The 20,400-nt window shown below is 41.9% G+C and overlaps 1 protein-coding gene across 2 annotated transcripts; it reads right to left on the minus strand.

Moving 5' to 3' along the window:
* Positions 1-15,860: 15,860 nt before the first annotated feature.
* On the minus strand, positions 15,861-17,824 carry hes4 (hes family bHLH transcription factor 4). 2 transcript variants are annotated; one of them, XM_085260387.1, is made up of 4 exons: positions 17,494-17,824; positions 17,218-17,313; positions 17,026-17,113; positions 15,861-16,916 (listed from the first exon to the last, which is right to left on the minus strand). In XM_085260387.1, exons 1-4 carry the CDS (start codon positions 17,599-17,601, stop codon positions 16,336-16,338), a joined length of 873 nt encoding a protein of 290 aa, XP_085116513.1. In that variant the 5' UTR covers positions 17,602-17,824; the 3' UTR covers positions 15,861-16,335. The 2 variants fall into 2 exon arrangements, with proteins under 2 accessions (XP_085116513.1, XP_085116512.1); XM_085260386.1 differs by having other exon boundaries at positions 15,861-16,919.
* Positions 17,825-20,400: the final 2,576 nt, after the last annotated feature.

Here is a 20,400-nt window from a genome sequence, read left to right on the forward strand (position 1 = left end):
ATGGTCGCAGCTGATGCCGTTGCCACAGAGACACGCCCACACAAAGGGTAGGAATGATGACATATGGTCCAAACCTGCCCAGTCGGTGGACCCCCAATAGGTCGACTGCATTGACAGACAAAACCCCACGTTAGCCATTTATCCTTGCCTACTCATTTCATGGTAAGATAAACTTTTTATAAAGTTTCCCCAACTCAGGCACAAGAAGTAAACGGATGGTGAAAAAGCCACCATGTAAAGTGGGGGGAATTCATCATTAATTGATTAACAAAGGCTTCTTTACCACCTGCTTCTAAATTAATACAGACATTAAAGGCCCCTCTTTTTGTTTAAGGTGAAAAAGAAGAGATGGAGGCAAAAAGCATTAACTTAAAGAAGGCGCAGAATGAAGCATATGTGGGTAGTTTAACAATTCTTCAACAGAGTATTGTTTCCAACTTACCATCTTATCATGGACCACTGACTTACGGGCTCATATACATATATATATATATATCTATATCTATATATATATATATATATATATATATATATATATATATATATATATATATATATATATATATATATGCTCAGAGCTTAGAGCTCTGAGCACAAGATCCATAGAGGCTGGGGTCTATCACACCAGGCAAGACCCCAGGTGCAGGCTGTGTAAAGATGCCCCAGAGACAATCCAGCACATAACAGCAGGGTGCAAGATGCTAGCAGGCAAGGCATACATGGAACGCCACAACCAAGTGGCCGGCATAGTGTACAGGAACATCTGTGCCGTGTATAACCTGGAAGTCCCGAGGTCAAAATGGGAGATGCCCGCAAGGGTGGTGGAGAATGACCGAGCTAAGATCCTGTGGGACTTCCAGATACAGATGGTGGTGGCTAACCAACCGGACATAGTGGTGGTAGACGTAGTGATCGATGTAGCGGTTCCGAATGACAGCAATATCAGGAAGAAGGAACACGAGAAGCTGGAGAAATACCAAGGGCTCAGAGAAGAGCTCGAGAGGATGTGGAGGGTGAAGGTAACGGTGGTCCCCGTGGTAATCGGAGCACTAGGTGCGGTGACTCCCAAGCTAGGCGAGTGGCTCCAGCAGATCCCGGGAACAACATCGGAGATCTCTGTCCAGAAGAGCGCAGTCCTGGGAACAGCTAAGATACTGCGCAGGACCCTCAAGCTCCCAGGCCTCTGGTAGAGGACCCGAGCTTGAAGGATAAACCGCCTGCAGGGGCGTGCTGGGTGTTTATATATATATATATATATATATATATATATATATATATATATATATATATATATATATATATATACGTATGTATATAGCTAAGCCGCAATTTTTTTTCAGAGGAAGGCCTCAGAGAACAGGCGTGTGCATAAAAGATATCTGCTGATTTTAAGAATGATAAGCAGTGTGTGAACGAGACATTTAATTTCCTGCGAGTTTCATTTCTCATCACTGAAACATGATGATGTCATTCTAGGCTTTGCATTGGTAAGTCGGTGGTGGTCTATACAGGGCACAGCAATTATTTAAGGCTGTGCATGTGCATGGTTTTAAATATCATCTATGTGTTTATTTGAGGATTTAGGGTGATTAAATGTCATTAGATTGAGGTGACTTTATGAGATGTTCAGGTAGAATATTTGCTGGATATAGAAGCAACAGATGAGGTTGATAGCTCAAGCCTTGTATTTATGAATGCTTACAATTTTAAGTGCTATTCATTGTCTTTGGTCCTGACTCAAATACCTGATCAACAACTGCACTGTTTTCATACAGATAGCCATGGCTCCCTGCTAATGTGAGTGTTTTTTGTTTGTTTGTTTTTGTAGTGAAGCACCTCAATATCTACAAAACCATAAAAATGTAGTATTCAACTCAAAGCACCTGACTTGGTGTTAACCTGACATCAGGCAGCCAATCAGTGGTTCCAGTGGACCCAAGCAACTTGTGTTATGGTCTTTTGTTTGTATTAATTTGCAGAGCAGCATTGTGGGAATTAACCAGTAGAGAGGCTGTCTTGGCACATTTGCATGCAGAACTTCAAAAAAGCCAGCAGTGTGTTGTCTTGGGTTGGAGATGGAACCGCAGAGTTCTATCTGTGAAGAGAAAAAAAATCAAATATCAAAATTAAAGGAAAATCAAAACCACAAACATGAGAAAACTAGCTTCCATTAGTAGCACCTTTCCACTAGCAGCACACTATTTTGGGACGTTGAATAGCACCTTCTGACCTTTAATACTGCAAAAGTCCAACCACAGATTACTCGTGAACACTTAAAAACAATCATCCAATCATGCTTCTTACGACCACATGTGCACCCAGCATAAGGCAGGTCAGGCCAAAGTGTCACTTGATGTCAGCTAAGTTGACGGGGGGAGTGAGACCCGGAAGGAGACCTCACTTGGTTTGATTTAGAGGTGACAGGTCCTTCTGGATATGACCTGTTCATTCCCTGATGTCACCCGGACCATCCACCCTGGCTGTCCTCTGCATGGACGCTTCCATTGACCACTGTCAAAGAGAAGGACCTGGAGGAGAGCATTACCCGGGGAGGTCATAGACCCCCAGGTGACCTGCCGAAGCCTCCTTAAAACACTTCAGTGAACAAGCAGTGTCCAAACCAGAGTGTCAATCTGGAGCTGTCAAACAGGAAACAGTGGGTAAATACACTGTGAAATTTCAAATGAAATACAGGCCAAGTAGCATCCGTCTCAGTCAGCGAGGTCTTTAAAGTGATGCTATTTAGTTCTCTTATTGATTAAAGCTTTGTGTATGATTAAGTGCCAAAAATGTACCAGTGCACATCCACGTACATCCTTTTCTCTCTTTTTTTATATAAGCAGACGCCCAGATTCCCACACATGTGCTTGAATTTACAGGCCCCACCCTTAGACCGCACACTGCTCAGCATTATGCAGAGCTCCCATGAATTCACACAGAGATCTAAAAATACCCACGAGGGAGGAAATCCCCACATTCCGCAGCAATGGACCTGGACTACAAAGACATCCAAACAATAAGCCTCTCCCAACTCGGAATCATCCCAGACAATATAGGAAGACTGAGGCATCAGAGAGCTGTTTTTTCCCGGATGGACTGTTGTGTCTAGGAGTGGAAACCTCTGACCACCGCTGCTGACTCATGGCAGCTGGCCATATGTGCAAGAAGAGGTACACTTATACAGATGAGGACAAAATCATTATCCCACCAGTGAAATTTAAACTTTTGGTTTTTTTTAATAGAGCAAGGGATTTTTAACATAGCACCTCTCAACAAACTAGATTTCTTTAGCAGGCATAAATAATTTCTATTTGCACATTATAACTGAATTATTTCAGAAAATAACAAAATTGATCAGGGTCAATAATATTAGCCCCCTAAAAAACTGAGCTTTTTATTGAGCCATAGCACCGACCACTGCTGTGCAATGATGTGCTTTGACTTTGTAGCTTTTAAAGTTAAGTTCAAACTGTGTGTAAATCAAATTTCAGCAAGGTTTGAGCTGTCACCTGCAAAAACTTCATGCCATAAACAAAAGAAATCCCTTTAGACTTAAGAACAAGAATTGTTGATGCTCACAAATAGAGCTATTACAGGCTAATAATTTAGACCCTCGTAGTTTGTGTTAGTAGAATAATTTAAGCATCCAAAATAAATGGGCGATCGTGGCTCAAGAGTTGGGAGTTCGCCTTGTAATCGGAAGGTTGCCGGTTCGAGCCCCGGCTCGGACAGTCTCGGTCGTTGTGTCCTTGGGCAAGACACTTCACCCGTTGCCTACTGGTGGTGGTCAGAGGGCCCGGTGGCGCCAGTGTTCGGCAGCCTCGCCTCTGTCAGTGCGCCCCAGGGTGGCTGTGGCTACAATGTAGCTCGCCATCACCAGTGTGTGAATGTGTGTGTGAATGGGTGGATGACAGGTTGTGTAAAGCGCTTTGGGGTCCTTAGGCACTAGAAAAGCGCTATATAAATACAGGCCATTTACAAATACAGGCCATTTACCATAAAACTATAAAGAAGCTGTGTTATAAATTTCTCACCCTGTTTAAAAGCACTTGGGAAATATTTTTTAATGCAATTTTCATAAGAGGGCTACTAATTCTGTCTTTGTTTGTAAGAATACCAATTTGCATCCAACATGTGAGCAAAAACTGTCAAAGAACTTGACAGAGTTAGATGCACTGATATGTTTCACTTTAAGTCAAATCTTTTGCCAAGCTGTTGCTTACAGTAATAAACAGAAAGTGCGTCATAATCATTAAGCACCTTGTTGTATGATTGTGTTGGGTTGGATAGCGAAAATGGCACGACTTATCTGATACTTGCCACAGTTTAGCGTAGGTGTCAGATGCAGCCGTGGGCTTGCAGAAAAAACAATTCTCCACATACATTTTTACCATAAAAAGAATCTAGCAGGTCAGTCAGACTGACTCACTTATGCCCTGTGAATCGACGGTGCTTAGCAGGGTGCAGCTGTGAGTGGGTGAAAGCTTTAGATTAGATCTTTCTCTGAATCTGTGGCTTACGTCATCCGTATCGTCTGGGTGTTCAGCGGTGCTCAGGTCGCATTCTCAGGAACAGAGATCCCTCATTTAGACAAAGAGGTTTAATGATGCGCAATACTTTTATTTCCTGACAGCGTGAGGATGCTGCCATGTCTGACTCAAAGGATGGCGGTAATAAGATGAGCCGTTACTTTGCAGTTAGCCTTTTTTGAAGGAAATTGGTTATTTTAGGATAGGACATGAAAGGCGTGGACTGTCATAAAACATACTATAATTTATGTAATTTAATTTAAGACATTTAGAAACCTAACTTACTATAATATAGATTTTTTTATAATATAGATTTTAGGGTTTCTTTTCCAAATATATACACATTTTTATTATTAGAAACAAGCTGTAGTCATCATGTTCAGACACTTTGTCTTATTTTGAGCTGATTGCTCTCTTCCCACTGAGTGAGTATCAGATACAGCAACACCTTCTGCTTGACTGACAGCTTAACAAAGGCAATGGGACAGAGTGATTTGTCAATGGGTAAAAATCAACACAAAGAGCTATTGATCGGCAGGAGAGAAAGGGGAAGAGGACAATGAGTGCGGCTGTGAGATCTCACATAAGTGATCAATACAGGAGTTCTGCATGAGGGAACCATCCCACTTTGTGTTTATACAGTGAGACAGAGAGCAAAGAGCGGCCATTGTACAGCCAGGCTGGTGCTGTCAGTCATCACAGAGTAACACAGCAGGAGGTGGCCAGGCATCTCTCTCAGTCACACACACACACACGCGCACACTCACAAACACACACAAACAGACTTTACTGCTAATGCTCACGTTGGGCTCTTCCCAGACTGTGCCGTGGTTAGGGTTACCAGAAACAGGCTGCCTTTTTATTCCACAGAACATAATAATAATCACTTCATCTGATGTGGTTGATTCGGTCTTTTCAAGCATCACTTTAAAGGGTTGGTTCGCTCAAACCTGCAAAATGAAAAAGGGCCTATTTTTTCCTCACAGCTGCAGAAGTATGTCTCTGAAACATTTGTCACATTAGGGATAAAGAGAATTTTGCACGTGGTGCACAAAATCACATTTCAAGCCTAAACTGATTAATACTAACTACCAACACAGATGTGCAATTTCACGCTTTCATCCATGGATCTCTTTAACTAGCTCCATATTTCATATCTTTAATCTTGGAGGGGATTGCCAGTCTAGACTTTGAAGGAAGCCCAAGAACTCAAGCCAAAGAGTACGCTCAAGATCCCGAGCTCCTGTCTGGGACCTGTTTTCCCAATCCTGCCAGGCTTGTTGCGTTAATACAAAATATTAAAACTGGAATTAGGGATTGAAAAGATAGAAGGAGAGGAAATAAGAACTAGAAAACAGCTGGCCCGTTTTTATGTGCATGATATCATCCTGCATGTCTTGCAAGATATTTTTTCAAAGTTTTTGCCAAATTGTGAGTTTATTTTAGACCTCTGAAAAATTCCTCTTTAATTAGAACCTGGTCCTAAACTCAAGCCAGAAAAAACATGTGAATTTCACATACCTGGACATGAGAAAATAATATTTGTGTGCCTGAAATCCCTCTCACTTGCTGTATTATTCACTGCAGTTCAATCTACCTCAATGTTCCTAACTTTGTGACTTCTTGTGAGCTATACCATTTCCAAAACAAAATGAGACACCTTCACAGAAAAATGTATCTAAAATGAAGCTTGTTGGCAAAAAGGGGTATTTAGGAGAGTCCTAATTTCATAAGATGAAATTTGCTCTTATATGACACTTTGCTAATAAGGAATTCAAGTAATATTTTAATAGATAAATAATATATAGAGAATATCTGTAAACCCATATAAATAGAGAAGATGCTGATTTGGGTTTAAAGCTCTCCTTCACAATATTAAAACTCCACAGTGAAGAAGGGAGAGTACACAGTGAGTGAAAATGTGATGCCAAATGTGACCAAGTGTCATAAACAATGAGCTGGAAGTGAAACTGGTCTCACTGTTGCCACAGGTAGTGTTTCACAGCAATATCACCACTGAACCTCTAAACATATCTGAAACCCAAAGAGTGAGGATGGATTTATTAATAAAGTTTATCAACATAAACAGAATATCCTTAAAGATTAATTAGCTCATGAAAAATGAAATAAAATGCAGTTTTTTTTTTATTTGATTTGTTGTTCTCACGTATGTCTTCCTCTACATCTGCCTACACTGCTAAAATACATACAATCTTTTGCTGAAGCCAAAACTAATATCCCAAACATCAGAGATCCTAACTTTCATTTACTTACAGTATTGTGCAAAAGGTGCCCCTCTTTTCTTTATGTTTTCCTTCCAAACAGCCAGGTTTTCTTGTAATTTTTAAAGTGGCCTTGAGCAGCAGTTCTTCAATCTTCTCAAAGATTTTCTTGGACATTGGCTGCTTTTTCACTCATTCTCAGTTGGGTTTTTGGATTTTTTTTGCCTTTAAACTTAATACTGATCCATAACTCAGTCAACTATAACATAAAACTAATAAGAAGCTATTTGAAATTGTGACTTGAGGCACTACCAACCTGTCAATGAACAAAAACATGAAAAAAAAATCCATACAAAACATACTTTGCTCTCATTGCTTTAGTTGAACTTACAAAAAATACCAATGATAACACAGTATGACCGACTGAAACTTTTATTTTTTCAAGATGATTCCCAAAGATGGACTAGCTGGAAAATTGGCATATCTCAGCATGGTGTGCAGTGTGCCCTTAAAACATTTGAGGAAATTGGATGAGTGCAGGAAAAAAGAAGAAGTGGCAGGGTAAGAAATCCCAAAAGATAATAATGGACAGTAACTGAAAGTCATGTCATTAAGAAAAAGGGTAAAAAAAACAAAAACAAAATCCAGCAAAGACCCGAAACAGACCACCTACCTTTTACTGAAGCCTCGTCAGAAATAGTTTGGCTGTCAAGAAGCTGTTCTTAAGGTAGGGAAACCTTAGATGGGATAAGCTGGAGAACATGGGAGAATGATCCCGGAGCCCAGGACCTTCTTGCTGTGAGGCAGCAGTACTAATTGCTGCTCCACCGTGCCTTGTAATTGCAGTTTCATTAACAATAAAATGAAACGCAAGTTGCATTTTATATAAAAAATGAAACAGCAAACTTTCCTATGTAAAGCCGTCTTATATACTGATTCAGCACACTTGTTTATGAAGTGAATGCATCTATAAGTTATGAACTTTACAACTTACAACTTCATTACAACTTTATCAGCACAAAAATAGATATATATTTCATATACTCTATTCCCTTTATACCTACTGAGGCTATTTTAATGATAAAAGGCAGAAGGTCCTTGGTTTGAACCTGCTGGACAGGCGCTACCTGTCTGTGTGGAGTATGTCTGTTCTCCATATGTCTGCATGTCTTTCTTCTCTCCAGAGGCATGTGCGGTTGGCTGATTGTAAATTGGCCATATAGGTGCAAATGCAATGTAATGGATGCTTGTCTGTCTCTTTGTGTTAGCTTTGCAGTGGCCTGGAGACCTGCAGACCTGTTCACTGAGCAACCTCTTGACCTCTTGGTCACATGCGTGCCTGCACGCAGCCCGACACCCTTGAGTGCAGGATTTTTATCGGTTCAAAGAGCAAGGCTTTAAAACTAGAGGTGACAAAGCCTTCGCAGCAGAGCCCTGAGGTGATGCAAGAAGTTGCTGCTTTGCTGTTTTTAGCTGCTTCTTGTCCTGTGCAGTAATTTTGAACTTAATTATTAAAGTTACTTGCTTTGTTACTCGTGTAAATGAGGACAGCTGCATACATACAAACACTAGCTGAAGAAATTCACCAAGATTCTGCTGCCTGTATCACGGTCTACACTCATATAGGTGCATGTGGAAAAACAGATGACTAAAATGGCAAAACCTAAGTCTCAAGTAAACATCCCAAGTAAAGAAGAAGGCAGGGAGGCATGAAAGGAGGGGGAGATGCATGGCCAGACGTTGACGGAGGGAGGGACTCCTTCATGAATGGCTATGACTAAGAATAACATGCTAAACAGTGCCTCGTGTGTGTGTGCGTGTGCTTGCCCTGTGGTAATCTTATCACGGGTGTATTCATCATGAGGCGCAGTCTCTTCAGCTCTGGAGAGGAGGACGGGGCTAGAGATGAGTGGTCAGACTGGACGGGTGATCCATCTAAGAGCAATCACCATCAGCAGACAGAAAGACACAAGACGGCTGCAAAGGCACTGTTTACCTTCTGTCAGTCCGTTGTTAAGTACCACTAAAAAGCTGTTTGCTATATCAGCAGAGATAAGAGCATGACAGTGGGGTAACTGATGTCTGCAGGGGAGTTTCAAAGTGATGAAAGATTAGGTGGTTTAAAATTTCCATCTATATCAGTCACTTTTTTCCCCCCCCTTTAACCTGATTTCAAACTCTCTGTGTGCCCTGCTGTTGTGTTATGTTAGGGTGGCGTAATTCTGTATTCTGTGTGTCCACTTTTTACTTTTAAAGTGTGTTTATATGGGCATGCATACTTTGTACAGTGCTTTGTTCAATTAAACTGTGTTTAACACACAGTTAAATGATTAAAACTTACTGTTTTAAAATAGTCAATTGACATGATTTTATTGTTCTCCTACCATGAATACTTTGTCCACTGTTTATATATAAAAAAACTGATATATACTTTTTAAAAAACAAAAATTACTCAAAATTGATGAGCTGTAAGTTTGCTTATGTACCCAGTGCCAGAACGCTCAGAATGATTTACTCCCTTAAATGATTAAAAAGGAACCTGACAGGTTGCAGAACACCTTGAAGTCTTAAGCTGGTTGTTTTTCGAACATCTCCATTTTATATTTGCATTACGTCCCCCAGAACCCTTTTGTGCATTATAAAGATTCATTATAAAGATTTTTTTTATGGTAATTAAAACTGCCTCAGTTGCAGTTATCACGTCTCTTTAATGATTTTTGTCTTCTTTGGGTTTTTTGATTTTGAAATCTGTGACGTGAAAGAACCATGATTCTGCGTGTGCGTGTGTGTGTGTGTGTGTGTGTGTGTGTGTGTGTGTGTGTGTGTGTGTGTGTGTGTGCCCAGCTGTATTCTCTGCTCTCTTTGCCATTCTTTTAGTGCATTTGTTTGCAGTGAGCCCATCCACTTATTGACACTTGTCTTCCCTGCCTCTTGCATGACAATCCGGGCAATAAAACCACGAGTGGAGCACACACTGTTCAACAGTTACCATAAGAACAACAAGAGCAAGGAGGATGAGTGTTTACCTTCCCAGGGCATGAAAAGAGGAGGAGAGGAAAGAAGAAGAAGAAGAAAAAGACTATGGGCTCATCTTGTAACTCTAACCCCATACCACATGTGGCAGAAAGACACAAAGACACAAAAAAACTATACACTTAAGAGCTACACTGCAATATTAGTGTCTGCTAGACATTTTCATTAAAATCTATGAGATAAAACTTAACTGAAAAGAAAGGTGGGGTTGGGAGGAGCAAGTGGACGTACTGGCACAATAAAAGATCAAAGTGAATTTTAAAAAGTAAGATAAACTTTTTAAAACCTGGTGACATCTGCTTTAAGGATTTAGCCCAATATACACAGACGCACACGAACACAAAGGATAGCCCACATGAGATGGGACCAGACACCAGGACATCCTGTTTAGGGGACAATGCCTGCCCTTCTCCCTCTCTACAGTGCTAAAGTGATAATACTCTTGCAACAGTGTGGCTGTCACCACCTAGCTTAACCAGGCTCTAGAGAAGACCGCAGGTCTCGGCACAGTGGGATAGCCGGTCAGGAAAGGAAACTTTTCAACACATCCCAGAGTAGAATATCCTTTTGTCAAGCATGCTTGTATTCCACTTGCTAAATATAAACCAGGAAGTGAGAGTTTCCTTGATCTTCTGGTAATTCTCCAGTAGGAAAATATGTTGTAGGATGCTAACCTTGCATTTTCAGTAACATAAAGAGACACTGAGTAACTTGGAGAGCTAAACAGTAAAAATAAACTTTCAAGTTTTAATCCCGAAGTATAAAAATCTTTTTTTTAAATAATGAAATTGCTAAAAAAAAAATCCCACTGACACAAAACATGTGCAGTTTCCAAGGTTTTTTATTAACAGGGATGGAAATTTGGAAAAAGTGAGCCCCTTGAAAGAAGATGTCAACGCTCTCAAGTTAAGGATAAACACAGTTTTTCTTTAAATTCTCATTTATTTTCTAAATATTATGGCAATACAGTCAGATCAATTAGAACCTAAAAGGACACATTTATGTTTTAGGAAGGTGCACAACTAAAAAGGCCGTGGCAAAAAGATAAATATATCTTAGCACGTGATCAGTAAATCCTGTCACTTTGTGAAAAAGACTGACCAGTGAGAGAGTAATAAAATACTCACAGAGGAGTGCAAACTGATAACATCAGTGCGTCTTGTCTCTTACAAGTAGTTGGCACCGTTGACCAACATCAGTGACCAACAGTGTCTGTAAACATATACGTGTTGCATTTATCTTGCACGAGCCTCGAGTGAAATAGGTCAAAGGCTGTTTCTCACAGTCATCCAACCCCACAAAGCAAATGCATATGCTTAAACACCACTGTCGCCCACTACCACACACTTGCACACACACACACACACACACACACACACACACACACACACACACACACACACACACAAGGAAAGGAAGAGGACAAATTGTGCTCCCACACAAACAACAGCGGCAGACAGAGGTATCCTCTACAGACATATGGGTCAGACCTGTGCAGGCTCTTCTCAGGTGTTAAACTGGGTACAAGTCGGGGCATGCAGTGAGCCACTAGGTGAGTCACACACAGCTGTGCATCACTGACTTGAGAGGACATTTAGTTAGTTTGCATTTGTTTCCTAGAGACTTAATCTAACCGTAACCAGAACTACAACTTGCCTAATCCTAACCTTAGCCTAACCCTAAAGCATTTCTTCACCCCAAAATGCAATGACATGCTTTTATTCTACACATGAGAAGAAGCTTCACATTATGTGACAGTGCAACCAGATTTCAGTCCCCACAACTGAGCAATGTCTGGACCCCCCCCCCCCCCCCCCCCCCACACACACACACACACACACTTCTATCCAGGTTTCAAACACTAGGTGGCGATATTGAGTTATAATCTTCTATTGATTCTTAATAAAATTGTATAGAAATAGAATAGTATAGAATAGAATTCATCAATAAAATTAACCACAGATGTAAACACAAAATACACAACCTATCTTGCAAGGTCTCCATCATGAAACATTCATCTGCATCATCATAAATAGACTGCAACATAATATTTCGGTTTTCATTACAAAAAAAAAGGTTTTGTTGTCTAAAAAAAAGAAAAGAAATTAAAATATATTAAATATTATTAAATAGACAATTGAGTCAATTAAAATTCTAATTGTCATGTTTAACTTGGACAATTGAGCGTTCATATTTCTTTATCTTTAAATTAAGCTGAGTTAAACTGAGGTGGGACCATATAATTTAGTTACCACACATCATTAGACTCGGTGTTAGTCAAGAAAACAAGCTCTTGATGGGAGCTGCTCTGGAGCTCCTTAGCATGATTGCATCTTCAAACTGTTTCATTTTAATATCTCATACATTAGTTGATCATCTCTGAGATTAGTGTTTCTGAACCAGAGCAAAAATAGAGCAACAGCTGTCAAAGCTGTAAAGCAAAGACAAGGATTACCCCGCCTCAGCAGATTTAAAAAAAACAAACAAAACAACAACAACAAAAAACATAAATAAAATTTGTCCACTTTTGAAGACGGGGCTTCTTCACCTAGGAGTCTGCGGGGTGACCTCTAACCCTGTCAAGAGGACTTTCTCTTGTGGAATTTGCACCAGTGGCAAAGGCTGTAAGCCAAAGGCCTCATGCTGTGAAACTGAAGAAGCTGCTGAAAAGCCAAACCTGGCTTCAGAAATACGTTCTGTAGACAAGCGGTGAGGATCAACGGAGCCCACGCGGGACCCAGACCCTGTGATATTTGATCAGGCTGGACATGTCCTGTTGCGTCTGCACACCCTGCCTCACCTTCTCTGTCTGCTCGCACCCAACACCTCACACCCAGTCCCAGGGATAAGTGCTCCCTTACTATAAATACATGGACAGGATGGAAGCTTGAGGGAGCCAAAAAAGACCAGGCAGGGGGGAGGAGGTAGGCAAGTATGGACAAAACTTAAAAGACTGAACACTTGATAAAGTACTAAGTAATTAAATTTGAGGTCAAACTTTAAAACACACGCATTCTATCAGCTTAACTCGGAGCTGCTTCATGCATCATCTGCACTGAAATAAAAACACCTGCAAGTGTGTCCATTTTGTACTTTCACAGTTTCAGTGTCTTTTTTCAACATCCCCACCCCTCTAAATCTGTCGTTCTCCTCTCCCTGTACAACCCTCTGTGATTCTCAAGAAAACAGGTGCAAAGAGGAGTGTCCGCACACACACATGCACAGACACAGACAAACATACACTTACACATACACACAGTTCATGCCTGATACAGCCCCTCCTTTCAAAACCTGTGACCAAAGCATGCAGAACATTTCCCTATGTCCTCTTTGCAGCAGTGTCTTCAGCTGAAGGAGCAAATATAGACTGTCCTCTATCTATCTATCTATCTATCTATCTATCTATCTATCTATCTATCTATCTATCTATCTATCTATCTATCTATCTATCTATCTATCTATCTATCTATCTATCTATCTATCTATCTATCTATCTATCTATCTATCTATCTATCTATCTATCTATCTATCTATCTATCTATCTATTTTCTGAGAGCTTTCCTAGCTCTCTATTATTTTAAAGTATGTGCGGAGAGAAGAATTTAAGGTAAGCTGAGTGCTGCATCCCTGTATGGAGGCTAAGGCTGCAATTGCATACAAAAAGCACCGAGCTCTGCCTAAGCAACACAAACAATTGGATTTGGAGGGAAAGGTGCTGATAAAAAAATTTGGCGCCAACTTGTGCGCATGTTATCCGCCATTCAGTCGCTAATGAGAATGATAATTTGTGGGCTCCTCTGATGACCCCCTACCCCCTCTTCAATAGTGACTTCTCCCTAGGGACTTGATTGCTCAGGTCCCCGAGGGACATCCAGCCCTCTGTAGGAATCCTTTTCTCGACGGATTCCCTCCTGTTTCGTTTTGTACACAGACGATGATCCAAACTCAACAGCATGGGACTTGTACATTTGTTAGGCAATAAACCATGTACGCACGTTTAAGCAGTTCATATCTGGATGCAGACTAATAACCATAGGTGGGCTACCTCTTTCTGTGGACACCTCTGCGTCAGCTGTTCATATTTTTGTTGTTGTTGTTGTTGTTTTAAGAAACATTTACATTTTGCCACAGTCTCTATAAGCCTATTGTGTTTACCTTAAAGCAGCTGCTGTTGGGTAATTCAAAGCAAACAGTGAATATAGGATTTCTTTATCTTCCTTCCTAACTCCCAGCCTGTCCACAGAGGCAGCTTTAACCTGATTTGCAAACAGTTTAAAAAAGGTTGCCATGAAAATATGACGGACTCAGTTAACTTCTCTTGGGAGTATGTAGCCTAACAGCTGGATCCGAGTTCCCTCCCTTTAATCCCTCATGTTTACACCGGACCAGGCGCCCTTCTTGGCGGCCACGCGTGTGTGTATGTTCGCCTCCTCACCTCCGCAGAGCGGCTGCACGACCCGGCCTGCCAGCGGGGATTTACTGACTGGCGCTGTGCCCGGCCGCAGGCAGACTAGTTCGCTCGGTTCTCACGACCTCAGCTACACAAAGGCATCTCTGAACTATTAACTCAGACACGAAGGCAGTAGGAACAACCGCAGAACCCACACATGCTGCCAACTGGTGTTTCAGTATGCCTCCTCGCAGAAAGAAGCTGCTTGAGGATCACAGGCAGTGGGGTTTCAGTATGCCATGTACTGCCGGTGTCATCTGCAGGGCACTGCCACTTCAGGGGGGGGGGGTGAAAGTGAGAACGCAAGTACACGAATCGACAAAGCAGTCCAACTGTAAAGGGGAGATTAAAACCAGGAGTTGTGACTACAAGGTATCACTGAAAAACACCCGTTAGAGGTCACGTAGGCAGTGCCACGGAACTGTGAAGAGATTCTATAAACAACATCACTTTATTTCGATTTCTTCACATGTTTTTAGTCTCGGAGCCTAAAACAGCTGCTTTTGGTTGGAAGGTATGAGCCCTAAAAGTTTAAATAACCCATTACGCTTAAAACTTTACGAACATAGATATTTTTCTATATTTGCGCACGCGTCTTAAATGAATGAAGCACTACAAATGTTTATTTTGCACGTGTTGGCGGCCAGGGCAGATAAAACACTTTAAACCCGTCTTACTTTTGGCCTGTGCCAGTCATGCACAGCTAAGGCGCGCCGGTGGAGTATTAAATGTTGAGGGGTTTTGACCGGGCTGTAACCTAATCCCAAGTACAGGGGCCCGCTGAAACACTGCCCTCAGTTCCGGACCCCACTAACTGGAGGAAGATATGTTTTCACCCAGGAGTAAACAGAAAGTGGGAAAAGGAAAGGGAGACCACTGTTACGCAGAATCTTCGCTGTGCGGAAAAGTCACCTAAGCAGATGTAGGCCGCAGACTGGAAATAAAAACAAGGCAGTTTAAATGATTGTGTGTCAGCGCGTGGGATGGGGGATCGTAATCAGGTTACAATATTCCACAACCTGCAGTTTTATTTGTCTTCCAGTTCCACGACTTCCGCCAAGGTCCCCTGCCCTGAAAGCGAAGTCTAACCAAGTTCCCTCCATTCCGCTTGGAGTGGAATCGAACAATTGATCCACAAAAGAAAGCGAGGATCCTTCCATATTCTCCTTTCACTGAAGCAATCTGTTAGTGACATTAACCCCTGAGCGCATTTCCCAGGCTCTTGAATAGGGTTTGAGACTTTTTAAAGCTCCCGCTGCATACAGGATGAGACCCTTTTCAAACTTTTAATTACCTTTGTAGCAGCAGAAAAATACACCCTTATTGTCCCCGGGACCATTCTTTAGTGGGCCAGATGTAAGGAGCTCCCGCCAAACTGGTGACAAGGTGGCCACTTTCAACCTGTGGTAGCTTAACTGATGCAGGGGTTTACACTGTGAACATGAATATTAAAATATATTGTTTACCCCCTGATTTATCCTTAACTCTAACCACAGTTTGATCCTCGATATGACTTTTACGCGTTAAATAGAAGTTTTACGCATGGCGTGTGACATAATAGAGGCGCATACGGATACTTCATAAAATTAATTAATGACGTGATAGAAGCAGGCTGAAGACGAGACATAATTTCTGAAACCTCATTTATTAAAACAGTGGGTGAACACCCAACTTCTTCTCAAACACAAAACAACAAAGAATATAAAACACAGCTTTGGTATAACAATCAATGACACCGCTATACAAAACTAAACCTTTTCATAAAAAGTACTTCATCATAACAAAAAAAAAAACAAAGAAAGAAAGAAAATCCTATAAATCTTCCATCTGCATGTTTACCACGGACATCCAAATGTTGGAATCAACAATAAATTATATATATAGATATACTTATAAAAACATGCGCCATTAGAGGCAGCACCTGTTCCATAAAACGAAACAACATGAACTAGTGGGAGGGGGTATTAAGTGGTTAGAGTTACCATCCCATAGCGGAAAAGTCACAGGTTCAACCCCCGTAACGTTGTGTGCAGTCACTTAAAAGTCTACATTGAAAAAGTAATGCGAACTGGATTGAAGTGCAGTCTCTGGTCCCTTTAAGCTACCACGGCCGCCACACAGGCTCGCTGCTCTCGGAGCCGGTGCTGACCCCCACTGGGCTGACCGCCTGGGACCCTCCGGAGAAGGACGTCATGCCATGAACAGGAGATGCTGCAGTGGGTGCTGAGCTGCCGTGCACCGGGCTGGCGTTAACCGCAACAGGCACTCCTGCGTTTGCGTAAAGGGGGATGACAGGGGCCGTGGTGGAGGTAAAGGCCGGGTTGGGGATCAAAAAAGCAAACTGTCCATCTGTTGCGGGCACCAGCTGGAACCCACCAAAGACCTTGGGGGACACGGCCTCAGCGGGACTGAGCTTGGGGCCCATTGCGGCCCCGCTGATGGGCAGAGTGGATGGAAGCTGCACATGCAGGGGCTGGGCCAGGTGTGCCTGCTGAGACGGGGACTGCTGCTGGTAGTTCATAGACATCATCTGGCTCAAGCAGTTGGATAGATGGTTGAGGAGCCTCGACCTCACCTCAGAATTCACCCCCTCTGAGGTGGAGAGAAAGCGGGTGACCTCGTTCATGCATTCGTTGAATCCGGCTCTGTATTTGCTCAGGACCGTGGCGTCAGCTGAGAGCGCTGCTGGTCGGAAGAGGGAGGACGCGATATTAGTAACTTATAAGCAGCTTTGAGACTCTTTCCAAAAGTCGTGACTTTACGACCCACTTTTGTTATTATATCAACTTACCGCTCATCTGTACGCGCTGCAGGTTCCTCAAGTGCTTCACTGTCATCTCCAGGATGTCTGCTTTTTCCAGCTTGGAGTGTCTGGAGCTCTGTGGAAAGGAATAGGAATATTTAAAACCAACTCATTATCTACGAATAAGAATAATACAAATATTTCATTACAAAAAAGTTTCTAGGATAATTTTGAACTTACATCTTTTTTAAGCGCGTCCAGGATGAGCGTCTTGAGCTGACCCAGGCTTTCGTTAATTCTGGCTCTCCTGCGTTTTTCCATGATGGGCTTTGAAGACTGCAAATAAAAAAAGAAATTCTTAAGTAAATATTTTATTTACTAATCGCATATACGGATTTGCACGACTGCACGGTGATGTCATATCTCTAACATCTCGTAACTAAAGGACAAACTTGTACAAATATTCCTCACTTGAGGAGAATCCCCTCCGTTCTTTTAAAACATTAAATTACTTACTTTTCTGTGCTCGCTGGCGTTTTTTGGCTTGTCCGGTGTGTGCGATCCGTTTGCAGGTGCGCCGGCAATAGGGGATGCCGTCTGCTTTTCCATAGTGTCAGCTGGCATTGTTGATTAAACCAGGTAAAACAAAAAGGCGTGAAAAAGTAAATCCTTACTGCGAGCTCACGTATAAAAGGAGAGAGAAAAAAATCACTCGGGGCCACTGCAGAATATAAAATAAGATATATGCCTGACAACCGAGTCCCACGGACGAGTCTGCCTTGTGCCGCTTGTTATCACTGAACTGTCTTGTGAGTACGGTGCGTGCGGTGCGCCGCTCAAAGCCACTTTCCACTTCTGTCGCTGACACACGCCGCAGCGCTACTTATACCCGGCTCGCGTGCTCCCAGTTCGTGTGAAACCCTCTCTGCATTCTTTCCCACACTCGCTTTCAGCCAATAGCAGAGAGGACTCACCCATTGGGCGCGGGGCAGACCGCTGATTGGACAACACCCCCGCGGGCCGTCAGTCACGCGCTGCTCAATCAGCCCTGCAGAGACAAACAACAAAGCGGGGCGAGCGGCAGCGGCCCGGCCGGCCTGTGAAGTGATAAGGGAGGCAGGGAGGGAGGAGGTGGGGGTATTTGCTTCCAACTTTACTCCGTCAAAAAATGTTGTAGTGCTTGTGTGTAGCTAAGTGTGTGCTTATGTGTGTTTGTGTGAGCGATATGAATGGAGAGTCTATACACAAAACTTTACTGGGCAGACCTTCCTTTGACGTGTTTTCCCCCGGCAGCGATAACAATCAGTACGGGTTATTAAAATATTTGACGCTACATTGTTTTGATGCCGTGAATTAATTCATGCCTGTTTTAGAGGAATATAGTCTGCTTGGTGGTGACTGTATCCCCAGTAAATGCAGAGCAGAATACTTTTTTCTACCCCCGACACACACATTTTAAACTTCAGAACAAATTTACACTCTTATTTTAAAACTCCTCTCTGCCTCCGAGGAGGAGAAGACGTCTGTAACGACACGCGAAGCGGTTTGCAGCAGCACGCACCAAGCCAATGGCGTGCGGTCACTTTATGCAAATAACGCGGAGGGCTCTCTGATTGGCTGTCTGAACAGCTTCACGTCAATCATGCCGGCGCGGGAGCCAGCTCAAAGAGGTGGCGGTGGTGGAGGAAGAGAAGGAGGGGGGTGGCACATCTGTCCGCGTGCCATCCGAGCACGGTGTCTACCCGTCTTCACGGAGCACGCGCCAGAACTCGCAGATTAGAGCTTGCAGACCAAGAAGGGATTGGCAATATGAAAACGTTATATTTAACACGAATAGAACAAAATAGAATAGAGTAGTTTCGGAAGATATTTAAACTGCAATAATAAATACTCGTGGTTGCAGCTCTGATCTTTCGGTGGAGCCTCTAATAATTGCACCAATAATCATATATTCAGTTTAAAGTACATACGTACTTGTAGTGGACAAATCACAGATAGTCACAATTTCTTTTAAAATAAAATAAAGTCGCTCCAGCCAGACGTTTATGTCGACACAGAATAAGAAAACCTGGGAATCTGTGCGGATCTATTCAGTTTGTGAGGCCATTAAAACACACGAACACCTTTCGTGTACATTTGTGTATGGACAAGGACGTCCTTTCGCTTAAAGCTGCTTGGACTTTGTGCAGGAGAAGGGCGCCATCTAGCGATTGATTTGTAAAAGTTAAAAGTTAATTTACTTCGAAAAATAAAATAAAGTAGACCAAAGTTTAGGCTTTGTAAAGAATCGAGACATAAAGGCTTAACTATATTTACAGTGTAGTGTAAGCATCGGTTTTTACATGATTGTAGTTCTAGTGCGTCCCTTACATGAGATGCACCCACTGTAGTTTCCACGTGGCCGTGCTCTGCAGTGACGTCCTTTTTTAATTGGATTTCCTTTTCCTAAGAGTCCTCAGAAAAAAGAGTTTCTGATATGTGTGTGTTTTTAAATGTAAACTGTATGAGAACAAGTTTATGCAGTAAGGCAAGGATCACAGTCTTGAGATGACCACAAGGTGGCACAGCTCTGTTTAAACTTGCACCAAATATAAGGCTATTAGTCACTTAATTTATTTTAAATAAATAAAGAGAGTAATAGATTAAAGGAAACATATTACTTATGCCTAGAAAATATATTTATAGTATTAATATAAGATATACACACATTCATATTGAGACATCTAAAATATTTACATTTAATTCATGTTCAAGTTTGTTTCTCTACTTGTTCTTGTTGCCAGTAATAGAGGAGAATAGGGTGTTACACAGTAAAGGAGAAATAAAACAACTTTAGTTGGAGTGTTTCTCTCATTGCAAACATTATTTATTTGAAATGGACTAAGCAGACATCCACATAGTGTAAAACAAAGGTTTTTACAGCCTTGGACCTTCATATGATTAAAAAAATATATAAGTAAGATAAGTGTTTAAATCTCAGGAAATAAAATCAACATAAGTTATCAGTAAATATTTGAGACTTACACAGAGCATGTGCAAGTCATCCTTCGATAAATGAATATGTTAACTTTATATATGCTAAAAGCATTTAATTTTTTTCTTTTTACATAATAACAAGTAAGATTTGAAACTGATCAAATCCAAACCCCACACAGACAAAGCAACAGTTTTTGGTTACCCCACATGGATCTGCAGCCGGGACACAAATTAAAACTCAAACCACCAGATTTCCATGTTAAGCCAGTGGGCGCACTGCAACAAAAGGAGCATTACCAGCTCTAAGGAGGCGAAGATGTCATAGTAATCTTAAAACTGACGACAAAGTCTGGGGTCCTCTTTTGGCCGGCATCGTATTGAAACAGGCCAAATGTAATAAAACTTTGCTAAGCCGCGCATCAGTTCAGTGTATCAGCCATTGTTCAG

This window comes from Mchenga conophoros, linkage group LG20 (assembly GCF_057382185.1).
Source record: "Mchenga conophoros isolate Kocher_MC1m ecotype Shallow Benthic linkage group LG20, M_conophoros_male_GT1.1, whole genome shotgun sequence".
Lineage (NCBI taxonomy): Eukaryota > Metazoa > Chordata > Actinopteri > Cichliformes > Cichlidae > Mchenga > Mchenga conophoros.